This window comes from Stomoxys calcitrans, chromosome 5 (genome assembly GCF_963082655.1).
Source record: "Stomoxys calcitrans chromosome 5, idStoCalc2.1, whole genome shotgun sequence".
NCBI classification, from domain to species: domain Eukaryota; kingdom Metazoa; phylum Arthropoda; class Insecta; order Diptera; family Muscidae; genus Stomoxys; species Stomoxys calcitrans.
In genome coordinates, this window is record NC_081556.1 from 65,266,469 (window position 1) to 65,288,181 (window position 21,713).

Consider the following 21,713-nt stretch of genomic DNA (forward strand, 5'->3'; position numbering starts at 1 on the left):
GAGCCGCACAGCTTCGCAAGTTGTCTGAATAATCTGCTCTCAAATTGTTTACCTTGATCGGTAATTATTTCCTTCGGTACTCCAAATCAAGAAATCCATATGTTAACAAAGGCTGAGGCTACAGTTTCGGCTTTGATGTCTGCTAGAGGGACAGCTTCAGACCATTTGGTGAATCTATCGGTGCAAGTTAATAGATACCGATAACCTTGACAGGAAGTCAATGGTCCAACAATATCAATATGATTATGCTTAAAACGTTGTGTGGGAGGTTTAAATTCGGCATGTTGACTTTTTGTATGTCGATGAACTTTCGATCGTTGGCAATCTATACAGCTTTTAGCCCATTCGGTCACGTCCTTCTTTAATGATTTCCAGATGTAACGTGATCGAATTAAATCGACAGTACCTTTAACGCCAGGGTGCGACAAGCCATGAAGAGTATCAAAAACTAATTTCCGAAATGACGGTGTTAAGTAGGGCCTAATATTAGAGATCGATACGTCGCAGAAAATCTCATAGCCGTCATATTTCATGAGTTTCAAGCGCAGGCCAGAACTTTTGTCGGTCAATAGTGACCTTAATTCGTCATCAGGTTGTTGTTCGATTGCAAAATCCTTGAAGTCCAAGCATTGAGGTGCTTTGACAGCTTGTATACGTAACATTGCATCGGCCACTACATTGTTACTGCCACTAATATGACGAATATCTGTTGTAAAATGACCAATATAATTCAAATGCCTCAGCTGTCTCGGAGATGCCTTTTCTGGACGCTGCCTGAAGGCATATATTATATTAGATTGAAAAGTTTTATTGAAGTGAAGTTTGAAAAAATAATTTCTCGAACATACAAATACATAAAATCATTGCCTAGTAACATAATAACAAAGAACGATACAAGTAGATATTAATTTGTTAAACATATACTTCAACACTTTCCCTTGTTTAATTAAATTATATTTAAACGAGTACACAAGTACTGTAAACGTGACTTTGGTAAAGGCTTGGTCATCATATCTGCGAGTTGATTTTCAGTTGAAACTTGAGTCGTTGACAATAAACCTTCTGTTACCTTTTCACGTACGAAGAAGTGTTTTAGATCAATGTGCTTTGTTCGTTTATGAAATTCGGGATTCTTTGATAGACGAATCGCAGCTGTATTGTCTATATTTATAATTGGAATGTCCTTATAATTTATTATGTCCTTGAAAAGTCGTGTAAGCCATATTACTTCTTTTGCGGCTTCCCTTGCAGCTATAATTTCTGCTTCAGTTGTTGAAGTTGACACTGTTGGTTGTCGTTGACTCATCCAAGATAAAGCTCCACCTGCATAAGTTGCAACAACACCTGTTGTAGAACGTCCTGTAGTGACACATCCACCATAGTCAGCATCGCTGTAACATTCTAATAGCTTGGGTCCTTCTTTATTATAAGCTATTCCAACATCTATGGAACCAGCTATATATCTGAATACTCGCTTGAGCTTTTGAATATCTTCACAAGTGTAGTTGTCAAGGTGTCTTGATAGATAACCGACACTATATGCCAAATCTGGTCTTGTTCCTAGCATCAAATACATCAGAGCACCTACAGCTTGTCTATAAGGAAACTCGATTCGTGCTTTCCCTGGTTTTGAAATGCATTTGACTGTATTTTCCATTGGTGTTGAAACTGGACGACACTCTGAGAAATTAAACCTTTCCAAAATTTTCTTGGCATAAGACTTTTGAGAGATTCTAATTTGATCATTGCTGTTTTCAATTTTTATACCAAGAAAGTATGAAGCTTCATTAGAAACGATCTTGAACTCTGATTTTAAACTGTTGAGAAAATGCGCAAGTTCTTCTTTGTCTGATGCAGCTACTAAACCATCATCGACATAGAGAGCAAGGATTAACTTTTTACCATCTTTCTCTCTTATAAACAAACAGCTATCTGCAGAGTTGGCCTTAAATCCATGTTTCTTTAAGAAATCTCCCATTCTTTTGTTCCAACATCTGGGTGCTTGCTTCAAACCATAGAGACTTCGTTTTAACAGACAAACTCTATTTGATCCATCGTTAAAACCTTCTGGCTGTTCCATGTACACGGTCTCGTTCAATTCACCGTATAAAAAGGCTGTAGACACATCAAATTGTGACAAATGTAGTCTTTCAGTTGCAGCAATACTTAGGACAGAGCGTATACTAGACATTCTTGCTACTGGACTGAAAGTTTCATCATAATCTTCACCTTCCTTTTGTTTAAATCCTTTTACAACCAGTCTTGCCTTGTACTTTTCAATGGTGCCATCTGATTTTGTCTTCACACGATATACCCATTTCGAGGGAAGTGCCTTTGCTCCATTAGGAAGATTCGTGAGTACCCAAGTTTTGTTCTCAATCAATGAATTCATTTCTGATTTCATGGCTTGTATCCAATTGATTCTCTCTTCACTTTCAACAGCTTCTAAATATCTTGATGGAGGTTCGGTTTGACAAACAAAATCATGTGCCATCATCACCATCTCATCGCTGACACAATTTGATATAATTACAGTACGATTTCTTAAGCGTTTCACAATAGTATTATCGCACGTAGCATCTAATTCATCTCTTCGACGCTTTTTACGTTGGATTTCTTCAAAACCTTCAAAGTCTTTTAAATCACTTGTCGAATCTTGATTTTCGTTGTCGCCATCTTGGAGTTCGGCATCTTGCTCTTCGAAATCCTCTATATCATTTGTGGAATCTTGATTTTCGTTGTGGCTTTCTAGCGGTTCGGCATCTTGCACCGCTTTCTCTTTAACTAATTCTTGTTGGTATTCATCTTGTTCTTCACCTTCGTGATTATATGGACCAATGCGTATTGATATTTCTTTCCCATTTTTTTCTTGGATATTATTGGAATTCTTGTTGTTTTGCTCTTCCACAACTTCATCTTCTTTAACTTCTTCATTAGCACAACCATTTATTTCTTCGGAAAATATCACATCTCTTGATATTTCTACTATATTTTGTTCTTTAATATAGACACGATATCTCTCATCGCCGTCATAACCAACAAGATAACCTACTGTTGCCTTCTTGTCCATTTTCTTCCTACGCTGACTGGGAACATGAACATAGCATTTTGATCCAATAATTCTTAGGTGTTTAATTCTAGGTTTCTTGTCGCACCATAGCTCAAATGGACTTTTATCCTTTTCTGACGATTTTCCCGTTCGATTTAAAATATATATGGCTGATTTCAAAAATTCGGTCCATAACGACAAAGGAAATTCAACATTCTTGTTTGAGTTCATGAATGTTCTTGCCATCTCTACAATGGTTCTATTTTCTCTCTCAGCACCACCGTTCTTTTGAGGTGTATATGGAGCGGTAAACCGTTGACTTACTCCATGTTTTGCCAGAATTTTCTTCACTTCTGCATTGTTGAATTCACCACCATTATCACTAAGCAATGTTTTAACTGTGTGTCCTTGAGATCTGGCATGTGCAAACATTTTTATTAATGTATCCTTCACATCTGATTTGTTCTTCACAACATATCCATAACGAAATTTTGTGTAATCATCCTTATAAACGACAAGATATTTATATTCTCTAAATGAAGAGGGAAATGGTCCGCAAACATCTGTCGATATTAATTCTCCTGGAGCTTTTGCAGTCTCACGTCTTCCAAATGGTAATCTTGACAACTTACCAAAAACGCAAGGCTCACAGATTTCACTGTTGTTCTTTACTCGAATTCCCATCTCCTTTTCTAATTTCTCCTTTACATGCCGTTTATCTTGATGTCCCCATCTTTCATGGTATAATTGCAGTTTTGAATTTTCTACAGAGAATGAAACACACTGATTTGCAGACACGGGTCGAAAATCTATTCTGTATAAAGTTCCATTTGGCTCACGGTGTCCACATAAAATTGTTTCTCCATTGAGATCTAGCTTGCACTTTTTTATTGTCGAATAAAACTTACTTGAGGGGTTTCTGTCATGTGAAGCCAATACAGAAAAAAGGTTTCTTGATATACCAGGAACATACCAAACATCATACAACTCCACTGTCTTCTCAGCATTGTTTACTTTTGATAAAACTTGAATTGTTCCTTTTCCCATTGCACTTAAAGTCTCTTTACCAGCAGCTTGTATTGAATGTGGTTCTTTGAATGCTTCGTAGTCAATAAAAAATTCCTTCGCATTTGTTACGTGCCTTGTTGCACCATTATCAACCCACCAATCGCTGACAGATGTGCTCAAATTATCTTCATTTGACACCGAATGAAGAGCAACATTGGAGTGCGATGTATCCAATTGTTTTGACTTACTTGGCTTTCCATCAGCTATCGACTTTCTGCAGTATTTAATCCAATGTCCCTTTTTCTTGCAATAGTGACAAATGTCATCTTTCTTGCCATTTGCAAAATTCTTATTTTTCCGCTTCTCATTTAGAACCAATGCTTCTTGTTTCTCCGAAATCGTGTCTTCAGATTTCTTAAAATTTCTTTCAAATAAACAAAGTTGCATAAGAAGTTCATCTAACGACTTATCTTCATCTCGTGTGAGCATCATCCAACTGGATTTAAACATTTCAAATGATTTTGGCAATATGTGTAAAATCTTGCATATCAGGAGCAATTCTGGTAATTTTTTTTCTCCTTTTATTACCAACCCAGCATTGATTTCGTTCCATAAGCTCTTGAGCTTGGATATATGTGTAGAAACATCGCTTTCTGCCATCCATTCGAAAGAAAATAGCTCCGTGCACATCTTGAATAATTGATCTTTAGATGTCGCTTCAAATTGCTGATGCAGCGCTTGCCAGACATCACATGCAGACTCTTTATCCATTACCTTCATGAAAATGTCATCCAAAATTGTGTTTGTGATCAGACTCTTGGCATAGTTGTTAGCTTTTCTGTAAAAATCACAACGTTTTTTGTGTTCTTTTTCTTGAGCTTCTGTTACTCCTTCTTCCAAGGGTTCCGGCTTTGTAATTCTATGCTCAACCACATCCAGAGCTCCCTCGTAGTAATCTAGAAGATCCTTCACCTTCCGCTTCCAAATTGGCCAGTCCGACTCGACACATAACGGCTTTATGTTTTTGCAAAATTCCATTGTAATTTTCTTTTCTTGATACCTCTTTTTCACAAAATTAATTTCTCCAATATTCTTTTTTTTTTTTTTTTTTTTCACAGACTTCAAAAATTTTCACAATAATTATTTTATTTTCTTCGAGCTTGCTGGGCTCATAACCTATTAGATTGAAAAGTTTTATTGAAGTGAAGTTTGAAAAAATAATTTCTCGAACATACAAATACATAAAATCATTACCTAGTAACATAATAACAAAGAACGATACAAGTAGATATTAATTTGTTAAACACATACTTCAACATATTATAGGTTTGTGGTTCGTGAAAATACAAAATTGTCGACCTTCCAAGAAATACTGGAAATATTTCAGAGTGGAATAAACTGTCAAAAGCTCACGATCATATGCACTATATTTATTCTGAGTGGGCGACAATTTCTTAGAATAAAAACCAAGTGGTTTCCACTCACCATTAACGAACTGCTGCAGAACACCACCCATAGCATAATCAGAAGCGTCGACACAAATTAATGTTGGAGCGTTTTCACGTGGATAGGACAAAAGGGCTGCATTGGCTAATTTTTGTTTGCACCGATCAAAAGCTTGCTTCTCTTCCTCAGACCATTTTATAAAACTTTTGTCATTTTTTACATTCCCATTATACATGCTGTATAAAATTGCTTGAGATTTTGCAGCGCCGGGTAAGAATCGTCTTTAGAAGTTGATCACTCCAAGAAAACGCCGAAGATCCTTGCCTGTACTAGGAAGCTTGAACGTTTGAATAGCCTCCACTCTACTAGGAAGAGGTTTCAAACCATTCTCTGTCACAAGATATCCTAAAAATTCCAACTCCGATACACCAAATACGCTCTTTTTAATGTTGATAGTGAGACCATAGTCGCGCAGCTTTTCAAACAGTAGTCGTAGGTGCTTTTTATGCTCCTCTGGGCCTTTCAATGCAATCAGAATATCGTCTATATATACGTAAACGAACTCAAGATCTCTTGTTACCTCGTGCATAAACCGCTGGAAAGTTTGTGCAGCGTTGCACAATCCAAATGTCATCCTAAGAAACTCAAAATTGCCAATTGGAGTAGTAATTGCAGTCTTTTTAATATCTTCCTCTGCCACTGGTATATGGTGGTATGCTTTGTTTAAATCCACCTTGCTAAAAATATTCTTACCATCAAGTAATGCTCCAAAATCATGAATATGGGGAACAGCATATCGGTCCGGAACTGTACGAGCATTTAATCCGCGGTAGTCCCCACATGGGCGCCATTCTCCATTGGATTTCTGCACCATATGCAACGGACTAGCCCAACTGCTACTTGATGGACGACATATACCAAGTCGAATCATTTTTTCGAATTCTTTTTTAACAAGTTGTAACTTTTCCGGCGATAAACGTCTGGGTTTGCAAAAAACGGGAGGACCTTTTGTGGTTTCTATATGATGGTAAATTGAGTGTCTTGCCTTAGATTTGAAGTTAACTTTTGCTAAATCATTGAATTCCTGCGATAACGATGCGTAACTCGTCGAACTTGATATGCACTTTATGGAGGAGTTTTGAACACTTGCTACAGAACCACCAAATTTAAGATTCGTGTGAGGGTCTATCAAACTATTATTCTTTATGTCGATAAGTAGTCCATATATACCCAAAAAGTCAGATCCGATAATTGGCTTTTGAATATCAGCAATCACAAAGTCCCATTTAAACAATCGATTTAGTCCCAAATCAATGGAAAGAGTTTTTGTTCCATACGACTTAATTGGTGTCTGATTTACGGCATATAAAACAAGTTGACTGGGTGGTTGATTGCGCATGGATCGTGGGACTGGATATACTGTTAAATCCGCTCCTGTATCTACTAAATACCTGGTTTTCGATTTGATATCCCGAACAAACAGGCGACATACTTCTGGGGTGCACCCATCCGTCACCAAAGACGGCGCGCCATTTAGTTTTCCGAAGTTGAAGATTTATACGTACATGGAGCTACACATTTCCTGGCATTTTCTCCAAATTTGAAATGATACCAGCAATAAGGTTTCGCTTTGCTGCCGGATTTTGAATGTGAACGTCTTGAAGATGATGACTTACTACGGCTTCTGGACTTACGAAATGATTCTATTTGTGTGCAAAGGCTAGCCAACTTCTTTTCAATTTCTTCCATACGATTCACAGGAGGTGAAAAACTGCATATTTCTGATTCGCTACAGTCAGCAATCTTATCGGCCATGGTAGCTAATTTGTCCAGACCATCTTCGCTGACGGATAAAATTGTCTTCATTTGAGTTGGAAGCCGCTGCATCCAAAGCTGCTTCAAAACATCATTTGATACCTTACCTTGTGATAAAGACCGCATTTCCCACAACAATTCAAGGCTGACTTGTTAAAAAGAATGAAAATTACAAAATCAAAGTAAAAAATGAAAAACAAATAAAATCAAAGCTAAGTTGTTAAAATAATTAAAAACATTTTAAATTTCAAAGTAAATTATTTCCAGCCGCCACAAATCCGACTATCGCTATATCCAAATATGGACCGGTTTGGATCACATTCGGTTTAGAACTCGATTATGTTTTTAATTTCAGCGAAATCGGGTATCACAAACGCCTGTTTTGGGCTTAAGACCCGAAATTGGTAGATCGGCCTATATGACAGCTATATCTAAATAAGGGCCGATTTGGACCAAATTCGGTTTGAGGCTCAATACATCTCGCTATTTCAAATTTCAGCGAAATCGGTTAATAAATGCCCCTGTAATGCCTTATACCCATGTATCAGAAAATAAGTCTACATGGCAGCTATATCTAAATAAAGTTTGACCGAGGCGATATTTAGCATGGATATCAAGGTTTCTAATAGAGCTCTACTGCTGGCAATTATACTTAATATGGTGCGATCGACACCATATTTCGCATGGATTTCAAGGTGTCTAGTAGAATTCACTGTCCCGAATTTCAATGAAATCGGATAACTAATAGGGCTTGTATAGGTTTAAGATTTTAGAATTTTACGACGATCACGACGATTGTGGTGGGTATAAAAACGTGTATTTTAAAGATATTTATTTTGTTTGAGATAGAAAACCCTCCGCTCCGGGTTCCAAAAATGTCGCTCTCGCTCCGGCAAAATTAGATCTGCCCCGCTCCGAACCCTGTCTTTCTACCTCCTCTACACATCATCATCGCAAATTCTCAATCCCATGCCAGCTGGCTGTACGTGCCGGATAGACTCGATGATGTCCTTCATCGATAAAGGCTGTCGCCTCAGTGAACAACACATTGCAGCAACAACAACAACCACAAACTCTGTAAATTCTCCTTTTCCAACTGCCGATGTATTGATCGGCCAGGACCGATCCTTGCGTGGTTATGATATAATCCGTGAAATTCTCGTCCATAGGGCCTTAGCTATCCTGCAACCCACAATAAAAGTATACAATTTCGTGAGATTAGTTCCATTATGAAATTTTTAAAATTGAATTTTTTGTTGTTTCACTTTTATGCTCCAAGTACGACAAAAATTTCCAAAACGAAATTTATTTTTTGAAATAAGATGTTCACGATGTTCGGTTTCCGTATGAAAATTCTTATTTTTTATTTTTTCTCACTTGCGTTCTTTTAAATTCAAGAGTTAGTACAAGGCAAGTATCCATCCATCCATCCATCTCTGGATACAAAATCCATATTTTAGTTTTCGAATTAACACAATGAACCCATTACATTTTGATCATCGATTCCATTATGTAATTTTGATGAAATTTCTTATATTTACAATTTAGAGCTTTTAAATATAATTGTTTTAAGGGAATGAAGATAAAGTCTCCGAGTTAAAGTCTCGTTTTTGTCTTGGCTAAACGCCTTATTCAGAAATTTAAAATCTCGTATAACTGTTATAAAAAAGGCTAACTGTGGGGTATCGAGCGGAGAGTCTCAGTGAGAGGTCGGGCGGCACCGGCTCTTGAACAAATGCTGAGTACCTATGATGCTCGATATGGCAAGGCGAGTTATTGGCGCCTTTAAATGACCAATAGTAACCCTGTTCCCGCGACGATCGGTCCTTTGGACCGGATCGAACTTGCTCACCTACAGGAACTTGACGAGAATCGACACCTCCACATGAATATGTGGCTACAACAACAACTTTAACTGTGAAGATAAAGTCTTGTTGAAAAGTGTTATAAAAATAATTCTGTACGCGGGCTGTTTTAAGAAACTGTCTTAAAAATTAATGTTAAAGCTTATTTATTAAAAAAAGGCATTAAATAAAAAAGGTAATTCAAAGAAAAAACATGTGAAATAAAAAGTATAAAAAAATAAAATAATGATAAAAATAATAAATTTTTTTCGTTTTATTTTCTATATCCGAAATGAGGAATTGTGAAAAAAGTAATTAAACATTTTTAGAACGCATTTTTAGGAAGTATATGGACGTAAGAAAAACCAAAAATACTAATTTTTTCCGCTAGTCCTTAGTCTTTAGGGCACCATAACAGGGCAATATCCCGCATATAAGAGCTCAGTGTAATAGCTCTATGCGATTTTATTTTTCATTGGCAAAATAAGGTCTTGTAAAAAGACCTAATATGAGTTTTTAGGAAGTATATGTACATTTTTTTCGCTAACGCGTAGGGGGCCCACCCTTTCAAAAATTCGAAAATAGAAGACATATTTCGATATTTACGTTGAGAAGACTCAACTCCAATGAATCCTTTAACCAAATTTGGTAGAATACTGCGGTACTCTACTAAGTTTGGTTTAAAACAAAAATTAAAAAAATTTGAAAAAAAATTTGAATGACGTCGCCCTGAACCGAACTTGAACTCTGGAATCGTCTTGAATGAAAAGACAGACGATTTGACAGTGAAGGTCAGAGAACTGCCGTCGATAAACTTGGTTAATGGCCCGTTATGGCCCGGCACCCAAACGATGTGGATTTTGTCATCCTCAGAGAAGGCGTTAATCTCCTTCTTACACTACAAGACTGTTTGTGACCTTACCATCCTGGATGTTATTGCGCTATGTCCTTAGTCAGTTTTTTACTATCTCGGTTTTTGTGCCATAAAAGTAGCCTCCATGATAATTTATGGCTTTTACGGGATAACTGTGAGCACCACACAGGCTGGAACTTTGAGCTCTGAGTTGTATGGTGTCCATCGTTATCACCAAGCTACCGGGCGCGTCCACAGGTTGCGGATGGTGGAACTCGAGATGACAAGGTGAGTTATTGGCGCCTTCAAATAACCAATGGCCAACATCAACGTCTGTCCCCAGATAACGGGGCGACTGGAGGCGAGCGTCGGATCTTGGAGCAAGCGGCTCGCCACAACGGGGATACAAGTGCAATCCCACAAAACCCATACGGTTGGGGCGCTGGGCCAGTAAGCCGCCCCCGGAAAACTATGAACTACTATGAGAAACAAAGGAATAGTAAAAACGGACCCCCAAACGTTGACGACCCACGCAAACGAAAAAAGGACCATCATTTGCGGATATGCACCTGGAATGTTCGCACTCTTTATAGAGAAGGTGCAGTATACGCACCTTACAGTATACGTACAAGGTAGATATTACCGCCTTACAGGAAGTGCGATGGACTGGGAATGGCGTCACTACAACACCAAACAGTGACGAACTATACTATAGCTGCCATAACACGAGGCATGAATTTGGTGGTCGATTTGTGGTTAGTCGGAGACTGAAACACCTTGTATCCAGCTTTACTCCGGTGGATGAGAGGCTAGCCACAATCCGCATAAAAGCCAAATTCTTCAACATCATCCTTATTTGTGTTCATACCTCGACGGAAGACATAGACGAGCAAACCAAGGATAATTTCTACGAACACCTAGAGAGAGAATATGACTGCTGCTCCGCCCATGATAATAAAATCGTCCTGGGAGATTTTAATGCGAAGATAGGGAAGGAAGACATTTTTGGTCCAACAGTCGGAAAGTTTAGCCTCCACGAGATAACGTCCAGTAATGGTTTGAGGCTGATAGATTTCGCCGCGGCAAAAAACATGGTAGTTAGTAGCACCAGATTTCAACATAAAAATATTCACAAAGCCACATGGCAGTCTCCCGATCAAAACACGAGAGACCAAATTGATCACGTTGTGATAGCTGGAAGGCGTTCATCGAGCGTGTTAGATGTACGATCGATCCGTGGAGCGAATATAGATTCGAATCATTACCTTGTTGCAGCAAAGGGTCGCACCCGTTTGAACATAGCGAGGAAAGTACGATCTGACACTGCACGGAAGTTGGACATTGAAAAGCTGTAAACACAACAAATGGCAGCGGCATACTCCACTCGACTGACTCAACTGCTTGATGAAAGCACTCCTTGTTCCGATGATATAATGGTGCAGTGGCAAACTATTGCCCACTCCATGGAAAATGCCGCGAAATCCGTACTTGGGTACCGGAAGCCTCCTCCAAGAAACCCATGGTACATCCAAGAGTGTCGAAATGCTACTGAAGCCAAGAATGCGGCATATAGAGCAACCCTGCAATCAGTAGCAACGCGCCAGATGAGAAAAGATTTATCGGGAGAAAAGGAGAGAGGAGAAACGTCTATTCCGCAGAAAGAAAAAGAAATGAAAAGACGTGAGTGTGAGCGAATTGAGATGTACAGGAGTCAGAATGAAGTCCGGAAATTCTACCAAAGAATTAAACATCAAACCAATGGCTTTGGTGCACGCACATAGATTACATGCTGAGGATATGGAAAGAACATTTTACCCAACTGCTAGTGTCCGACGTTGGCGGCGACGAGGATATCGCAGAAACATTCGCTGATGATGGTATAGAATGTTTACCTCCTAGTCAGAATGAAGTCCAAGTAGCAGTGACCCGACTAAAGAACAACAAGGCGGCAGGAGCCGACGGGTTTCCCGCTGAACTATTTAAGACTGGAGGCGACACGCTGATAAGGCGTATGCATCAGCTTATCTGCGCAATATGGCTAGATTTGATTGGGGCCTACAGCCCCGACATAAGTGGGTTGCTATCTGGCCATAGTCGTCTGGTTCTGGGGGATTTTAATGCACATCACTCGTCATGGCATTCTCCCCTAGGTAACGACCAGCGTGGCATAGCTTTGGCAGAGCAGATAGATAGCTCCACGTTTTGCACGGTGAATGAGGATGCCCCCACTAGGATTACGAGGAGGTGCAGCAGCTCGCCAGCCATCTCAATCGCATCCCCTGATCTTCTGAGTGATGTATCCTGGCAAGCCGTCATCTCTTTGGGGTCAGACCACCTCCCCATAATCCTCACCATCGACCGACCACCCGACTTCATAACCTCTGAGCGGCGGACGTTCATCAATTACAAGAAGGCCAATTGGACTGGCTTCAGAGAGTATACCAATCGCCGCTTCAATGAACTGCCACCCCCCTCTGATGTGCTTGTGGCCGAGAGGAAATTCCGAGACATCATCAACGCAGCAGCCGCTCGCTTTATACCAGCCGGTCGAATACCGCAAGTGCGACCCAATTTCCCGGCGCAAGCAGTGGTACTCGCAGACGAGCGTGATGGGATTCGTGCTATGGACCCCGCTAACCCCAGAATCAGCGAGCTGAATCTGGAAATAAACATGGCAGTCAACGAACATAAGCGGAATTTGTGGCTGGAACACTTGGAGCAATGTAACTTAGGCACCGGTGCAGGCAAATTGTGGGCCACTGTTAAGTCTCTCTCGAACCCCGGTAGACGGGACGACAGGACCTCAGTCACTTTTGGCGAGTTAACCGTGACTGATCCGAAGAGATGCGCCAGGTTGTTCAACCGTCAATTTATCGTGCATCCCGAGAGAGACAGGGCAAGGAGGAGAGCCATTCGCCGTATTCGTGGTCTCCGAGCCGATGAACAGCCATCACAATTTACCGTGGGCGAAGTTACGAATGTCATCCGTGGCGCCAAATCTTCAAAGGCGTTGGGCCCCGACGGAATCTCTACATTGATGCTGAAGAATCTGGATTTACTTGAAGTTGAGTACCTTACCACTGTCCTTAACCTGTCATTGAACACTCTTATAGTTCCCGATGTCTGGAAAATGGGCAGAGTGATCCCGCTACTGAAGCCTGGTAAAGACCCGAGTTTGGGGGAGTCGTACAGACCGATCTCCCTTCTCTCACCAGTGGCTAAGACGCTTGAGGCATTACTCCTCCCGAGCCTCGTAGGGGAATTTCCATTCGCCGAGCATCAACACGGATTTCGGAGACTGCACAGCACAACAACAGCTTTGCATGCCATCACCACACACATTTGCCGTGGCTTCAATCAACCCTGGCCATGTGATAGGACGGTCCTCTTGGCACTGGACCTATCGAAGGCAGTCGACACGGTCAGCCATGCCAAATTATTTGAGGACATCGCTAACACGTCCCTCCAGCCAGGCCTGAAACGTTGGGTCGCGAATTATCTGTGTGGCCGCCAGTCATTTGTGGAATTTAGGGATAAGAAGTCAAAACACCGTAGAGTGAAACAGGGAGTTCCCCAAGGTGGGGTGATATCTCCGGCTCTGTTTAACCTCTACCTATCCTCCATCCCACCTCCTCCTGACGGCATAGAGATCGTATCATATGCGGACGACTGTACGATCATGGCATCAGGCCCCCCACCCATTGATGACATCTGCGATAGGTTGAACGTCTACCTCAACGAGCTTGCCTCATATTTCGCTGCAAGAAATCTGAAGATATCTGCCACCAAATCTTCAGCCACACTGTTCACTACAAATACGCGTGAGGTGAGTTCTGAGCTGACTGTGATGGTCGATGGAGAAATGATTCCGACCATCAAGTGTCCCAAAATACTTGGCGTAACATTTGACAGCTCCTACACTTTCTCCCCACATGCCACAGCAATCTGCAATAAAGTCAAAAGTAGAAACAAGGTCCTCAAGTCACTCGCTGGCAGCACTTGGGGTGCAGACAAAGAAACCTTGTTGACCACGTACAAAGCAATTGGCCGGTCTGTGGTAAGTTATGCAGCGCCAGTGTGGTCACGTCAACTTTGTGACACGCAGTGAAATAATATTCAGATCTGTCAGAATGCCGACCTCCGAACTGCGACGGGCTGTCTCCTTAGTTCTCATGTGGACCACCTCCATCAGGAGACAAAGATCCTACCAGTGCGAAGACATAACTACATGCTGTCTAAGCAATACCTTTTGGGCTGTTATCGCAGAAATCATCCATATCATCATCTTGTGGATAGATACCCACCGCCCAGAAGCCTTAAGGTAGATCTACACGATCTAGAGCGTGAGGTCCAGCACTACAAGAGAGAACCTCTAGATCAAGCGGGTCTGAACAACATTCATGCAGACACGGTAGCAGACGCGTTAATTGGCTACCGGGTGAATGTAGTCCTTGGAGAACGACCGCCACCCATTGCACCCGAAGAAATCGACCTCCCCCGGCAAACCAGAGTGGTTCTGGCTCAATTACGTTCCGGCAGCCGCCTCAATTCCCACAGAGCTAGGATTGATGCCTACGTGCAAGATGTATGTCCCGATTGTAACCAGGAACAGCACGATACACGTCACCTGTTTAACTGCCCGGCCAGACCCACTCGACTCAGACCCAGATCCCTGTGGACGCACCCCATCTTAGTCGCGGAGTTCCTGGGTCTTGACACTCAACAGAATCAAGCAGACGAAAGATAGTACACAATAAACTGCTACAACAACAACAACAACATAATGATTGGAAACTCAGCATACTATGTCCCGTACACAAGAAATTAGACAAGACGGAATGTGCCAACTACAGAGGAATAAGTCTCCTACCCATCGCATACAAGATACTCTCGAGCGTACTTTGTGAAAGATTGAAACCTAAAGTCCCTATCAATGCGGCTTTAGACCTGGTAAATCCACCCTAGACCAGATATTCACACTGCGCCCAAACCTGGAAAAGACCCAAGAAGGACAAATCAACACCTACCATATCTTTGTTGACTACAAACCCGCCTTCGATACCCCTTTACGTTCAAAGATATTTCAAGCCATGTCTGAGTTTGGTATCCCTGCAAAATTAATAAGACTCTGCAGGATGACACTTGCTGATACGCGTTCCTAAGTAAGAATAGGAAAGAATCTCTCCGAACCATTTAATAGCCTATCGTGTGATCTCTTGAATGTCCTGCTGGAGAAGATTATACGAGATGCAGATGTGAATAGATATGGCAAACTAATCACAAGAGAACACATGCTATTCGCCTATGCCGACGACAACGATATCATAGGTTGGTCACCGGAAGTAGTAACTGCAGCCTTTGAAAGAATCGAAAGAGAGTCAGTGAAAATGGGTCTGGCAGTTAATGGAGATAAGAGGAAATGGATGGTTTCAACTCCCAAAAAGTCTTGCACAACCGAGCAGATAAAGAAAATGGAGAAAGTTGGGAACCACAACTTTGAGACAGCTAGTAACTTTATCTACCTCGGCACCGCCGTAACCGAAACGAATGACACCAGTTTTGAGTTTAAGCGAAGAATAATACTGGCATACAGATGCTACTTTGGACTAAGTAAGCAGTTTACAAACAAGGCCACCTCTCGACAGTCGAAGATTGCACAATACAAGACATTGATACTACCCGTGCTGTTATATGGTTCTGAAGCATGGGTACTTGTGAAAGCAGATGAGGCTGTGCTTGGAGTATTTGAGAGAAAGATTCTTCGTAAAATATATGGACCAGTTTGCGTTAATGGAGAATATAGGCGACGTATGAACCACTAGCAGTATGAGCTGTATGACGACGATAGCATAGTTACACGCATCAAAATACAACCGCTGCGTTGGCTATGTCATGTTGTCAGAATGGATGAAGAAGCTCCGGCAAAGAAGTCTTTTGAAAGCAAACATGGTGGTATGTTGTTGTATGGATGTTCACACTCGACGTCCTCAGGTATCCGATCGGAAATCTCTTCCCTTCCTTTCAGATTTCCTATTATCGCCCTGATTATACCGCGATGGTATGAGCTGCTCCCATCCTCAATCCATTCTCCCATCGCCTTAAGTCTCATAGCCGCAGTGGCTGCCCCACACTTAATCTGTATGTCAATGGGTCGGATATCTAGAATAGTCTCCAGTGCCCTAGTGGGCGTGGTGGTGCTTTAAACGGAAACGTGGTGCTTTAAATTTCGCCTACCTTCGTCTTCCTCGTGAACAGGCATATTTCAGTCTTCTCTGGGTTAACATTGAGACCTCTGGGTCTATCCCAGTCATATGCCATATGCAAGATCCTTTCGGCCCTTCTGCATAGCTCGTTCGTATCCTAACCCCTTAGAATTATTATAACATCGTCTGCGTAGCAGACGGGTTCAAATCTCTCCTCAGTCAGCATCTGTAATAGGTCATTTATGGTGGTCACCAATAGGAGTGGCAATAAAATGCCTCCTGTGGCGTGCCCTGTGCCACTTTCTCCCTTATATTTATGCCATGGGAACACAATTTATCCACCTGTTTCTTAGCATATGGTTTATCCAGTCTCTAAGGATCGGATCCACCCGGTACTGATCTAAGCATTGGATCAGTGTGTCAGTCCGCACATTGTTAAAAGCCCTCTCGATGTCAATGCATACCCCCAGGGTGTACGTTCTGGCATCGAAGGATTCTTCTATTTTATGCCCAACCTCGTGTAGGGCAGTCTCCACAGACCTTCCCTAAACATAGGCATCCTGTTTGTATTTGAGCAGTTCGCTGGATGTCCTACTCTTTATCTTGGTGTCCACAATACGTTTTATGGTTTTGAGCCGAAAGGACGTAAGGTTTATGGGTCTGTAGGCCTTTGGTGTCGCATAACTTGCCTTGCCGGGCTTGGGTATAAACACCACCCTTGCCTCCTGCCAGGCATTCGGAGTATATGCAAATCCTAGGCACGCTGTGAAATTTTGGCCAGATGAGGCGCCAGATAGTCTGCCGCCGGAAATATTTCATTAGGTCCGGGTGACTTAAATGGTTCGAAGCTCCTCAAGGGTTTCTTAGCCATAAATTCCGTAATTATAAACCTTCGATCAACGACATTATTCCAAGATTCCAGTGTCTCCGTAAGTCCCGTCATATCCTGCGGAAAATGGGTTTTTATCAAAAGCCTCAAAATGTCCTCCGTTGTCTCTGCTCTCACATATACATATATTTTATTTTTATTTCATTTTCCTTTATTTTAGTTATTTTTTTATGTTTTTAGATGCGGTCCCAATTTTTTAAAATATTTTTAATATTTTAATATATGTTTCAAGTTTTTTGCTGTTAGGGCGAAGATCATTAAATTTTTAAAATTTTTGTTTGTTGCTCTTTCGAGACGAGCTCAATAATCAGAGATTGCAAATGGAAAAGCAAAGCCAAAGATAGCAACACAATATATTTTAGTATTAATTTTTCCATTTTTTCCACATTTTTTACATATTTTCTATTTTTAATATTCTTGTTAATATTGCCAATTTTTTCAATCTTTTAAACTTTTTCCAATTAGTAAATTTTTAAAATTTATACCCATCTTTAAAGGGAGTGAAGATAAAATCTTGTGAAAAGACCTTATATTAATTCGATGTATATGGATTTTTTTTTGCTAGCGCGCAGGGGGCCCACCCTTTAAAAAATTCGAAAATAGAAGACATTTTTCGGTATTTACGTTCAGAAGTCTCTACTCCATTGAATCCTTTTAACAAATTTGGTAGAATACTGCGGTTCTCTAAGTTTGGTTTAAAACAAAAATTGAAAAAATTTCGCCGCCTTCATCCGGATTTGATCTCTGGACCTATGTTCTTCCTCTGCACCTTTATTATAATAGATGGCAGAACTGTAAAGGTAATATAAGTAATTTTTGATGGTTTCTGGCAAATTAACAAATTGGAAAAAAGTTTAAGAGATTGAAAAAAAGTATTTTAAATTTGCCAATGATAGAATATTAAAATATGTAAAAAGTATAAAAAATGGATTAATACTTATATATTAAAAATATATTAAATTATTAAAAAATATTGTAAAGAATAGGAAAAATTGGGAACAAATTTATAAATATTAAAAAAAAAAACAATATATAAAATATATGTAAATAAATCAACATAAAATAAAAGAAAATAATATAAACAACGTAAAATAAGATAAATTGAAAAAATAAAAAATAAAATATAAATACCTATATGTAAATAAATTTAATTCGGAGAATTTTGTTAGAATTTTATGTATATTACGTCTTTGCTATTCTTGCCATCCTGTTAATAATATATGGTGGCCTTTGCGGTTTATATATGACCCCTGGTGATATCTTTAATACATAAATGCACATAACTTTCGATCTACTGCTCCGATTTGATTGAAAAATTTTTATACGAATAAGCTTTTTGCCTTCCGCCACAGTATACGCACGATAAAAAAATAGTTAATAAAATATTTTGTTTGTTTTTTATTACTGCTAAATTTTTAATGCTTTTTTAAAACTTATTAAAATGTGCAATTATATAATCGAAACGTAGAAGCAAAATTTAAAATAAATTCAGCATAAAGCTCTTATATGCCGGAAATCAGCCTGTTGTGGGGCCCCTACGGGCTAGCGGGAAAATTTGTATTTTTGGTTTTTTCAGGAGTCTAACTACTTGCTAAAAAGTATATTAGGTCTTTTCACAAGGCCTTATTTCGATAATAAAACATAAATTCGACATAGAACTCTCACACTGAGCTCTTTTATGCCTCTTGTGAGGTCCTATGGCCCAGCGGAAAGAATGTATTTTTGTTTTTTTTCTTGTGTCTAAACACTTGCTGAAAATGCATATTCTCTACCGCTCATTCCATATTGTATCATATTATAAAAAAAAATAAATAAATAAAAATGTCAACTGTAGATAATGAGTTTGTTATGTTATGGAAAATCGTATTAATCCTTCAAATTCCTGATTGCTTTTATATATAAACATTTTTCTTTCAGTTGCGACAATGTATTGGAACAGACGTAAAAAATGGTAATGCGCCCCAAGCATATGACACAGCCATTAAAAGTAACTTTTTGCCGGAATTGTTTCCAGGTCATCTACGATTGCAGCAAAGTGAATTGAATAAACAAAGCTCTAAAATAACAGGTAATTACGGACAAAAAATAGTTTTCGAATTACTTGGTATCCTAAAGCCTTAAAAAATAGCAACCCTGAAACCCGCAAACAGTGTGAGCTGTAATATGCTTCAATTGAAAACTTACTATTATAGCTATCGACGATTGCTTAAATAAGCAGTTGGGTAAGTATGTTTTGTTGTAATAGTTGAACGTCTTCATTTGGTAGAAATATATGAAGTGGAGTAAGTTTCTTTCTTGCTGCGCTACAAAAGGAAAGTACTCTTAAGATCATAGTTTTAACCAGAAGACATATATATTTTGACAAATCCTACTGACGAGTTTGATGGTACCAAACGAAATCGTGATCAAATGATATTATAAAGCAAAAACACATTTTCTGCCTAACTTTTTTGTATTTCTATTTGTAATAAAAACAGATAACCCTATGGTCTGCAGCCGGACAATATCCGAATGTATTATTTCAAGACCGAATAAGTTTAGCATAAAACTTGTGAACGTAAGAAAAATCTTATACATAAAAATCAATTTATGTTTGTTTGTAGGTTTGTTTGTTTGTGTGTTCCTTATAGACTCGGAAACTGCTGAACCGATTTTCTTGAAATTTTCGCTGATGGTGCATAATGATCCCGTGGTGATTTTTTTCAGAAACGCCAGACTTAAGCGAATTTTTGTGAGCTCTCTTATAGTAGCCTACGAACAAAAATTTGGTACTCAAATTTCGGATGGGGTACCTAGAGGGGGCGCCCAACCCCAAAACCTACCATATATATACACCAATCACGACAATATGGGACTCAAATGCAAGGTATTTAAGATTAGAAAACGTATCTGACCCGTATCAACCCCCAAAACACCCCTAAATCGGACATTTACCGACCATGGCAATATGGGACTCAAATGAAAGGTATTTGCGAGTAAAATACGAATCTGATATCCAAATTTGGGACAAAGTTTCTAGGGGTTCTCCCCTTCCCCAAACAGGACCATATGGGGTTTAAATAAAAGGCATTTGAGTGTAGAATACGAATTTGATATCCCCGAGAACATACCCCAAAGAAGACAAATTTACGACTATAGCCATATGGGACTCAAATGAAAGGTCTTTGGAAGTAAAGCACGAATCTGATATCAATGTTCGGGAAAAGTGTCCGTGGGGTCAGCCCACCCCCATAACATCACCCAAATAGGAAGTATTTGCTGATATTGCAATATGAGGCTCAAATAAGAGGTATTTTAGAGTAGAACACGAATCTGATATATATTTTCAAAGCCAAGTCACTGAGTCGCCGCCCCATCCCCCAAAACACTACCAAAACCGGACATGTTTGCCGATTATGGAAAAATGGAGCTCAAATGAAGGGTATTTGGGAGTAGACCAAAAACCTGACATCAACCTTCGGGACCACCTGTCTAGGGGACGTCCCACCACCATAACAACACCCAAGTAAGACGTATTTGCTCACCAAGACAATTTGATTCTTCAAGACAGTGGAGCTCGATATTCATAGTTTTTAGGGCCCATACCTCAAACCGGACATATTTGCTGACTTTTTCAATAAGGGGTTTAAGTGAATGCTATTTGAGATTTGAAAACTAATTTGAAATCCAATTTTGAGGCCAATTGCAATATGGGGTTCAAATATATGGGAATAGAGCACGTTGCTGATGTATTTTCAGAGCTTAGCGTTGGGGGGACCACCCCACTCCCCAAAACACCCCTAAATGTGGGGCTTAAATTGAAAGGAACTGATACCCACAAATTTTCTGGGGGTCTATCCCTTTCCCAAAATACCCCACAAACAGCAATTTTTTACTGACCATCGCAATATGGTGCTCAAATAAAGGTATTTGGGAGTAGAATACGAATTTGATATCCAAATGTAGGACCATGTATTTTAGGCATCACCCCTTCCCCAAAACACCCCCAAAGAGTACAAATTGTTCAACCATTCTAATATGTGGCTTAAAGGAAAGGTATTTGAGATTAGAAAACAAATTTGATAACCAATCTTGGGGCCGTGTGTTTCGGGGACGCCTCATCCTGTAAACTACACTCAAAACCAATTGCACTATGATTTTAAAAAAATGGTATTTGAGACAAGTGCACGATGCTGATATTTTTTAGGGCCAAGTGTCTGGGGGATCATCTCACCCCGAAAACACCCCTAAACGTCGGGCTGAAATATAGTATTTTAAGAATGGAGTACACCTTACATCCAAACCTAAATTCGTAGACCAATAAAGATCATATGGGATTCGGATAAAGGAACTTATATTGTTAAACTCTTTGTCAAGCGATATACTATTTTCGTAGCATGGTATTTCACTAAAAGCTCTTTAATTGTCGAAAATTCATTCATTTAATTTCATCGAATATACATGTAAACACAAATCTTAAAAAAAAGAAGTCCCGGCACGGAATAGTTGTGAGTACCACACAGGATGGAACATTGACGTACGATCTGTGTGGTGTTCATTGCTGTTACGAGAAGCTTAGCTGCGAGCTACCGGGCAAGTCCACAGTATAGTGGAATATTCCATACTG

At 39.8% G+C, this 21,713-nt stretch overlaps 1 protein-coding gene across 8 annotated transcripts in view; it reads left to right on the forward strand.

Moving 5' to 3' along the window:
* Positions 1–21,713, forward strand: part of LOC106092016 (zinc finger protein 609) — a 342,622-nt gene that overhangs the window by 5,913 nt on the left and 314,996 nt on the right. For 6 of the 8 annotated variants that reach the window (XM_059368812.1, XM_059368806.1, XM_059368804.1 and 3 more), the window contains one exon: positions 19,025–19,175. In XM_059368812.1, the coding sequence (XP_059224795.1) occupies positions 19,025–19,175 (151 nt within the window). Of the gene's footprint in view, positions 1–19,024; positions 19,176–19,951; positions 19,974–21,713 lie in introns of those variants that run through there. The other 2 variants (XM_059368807.1, XM_059368811.1) reach the window with 2 other exon arrangements.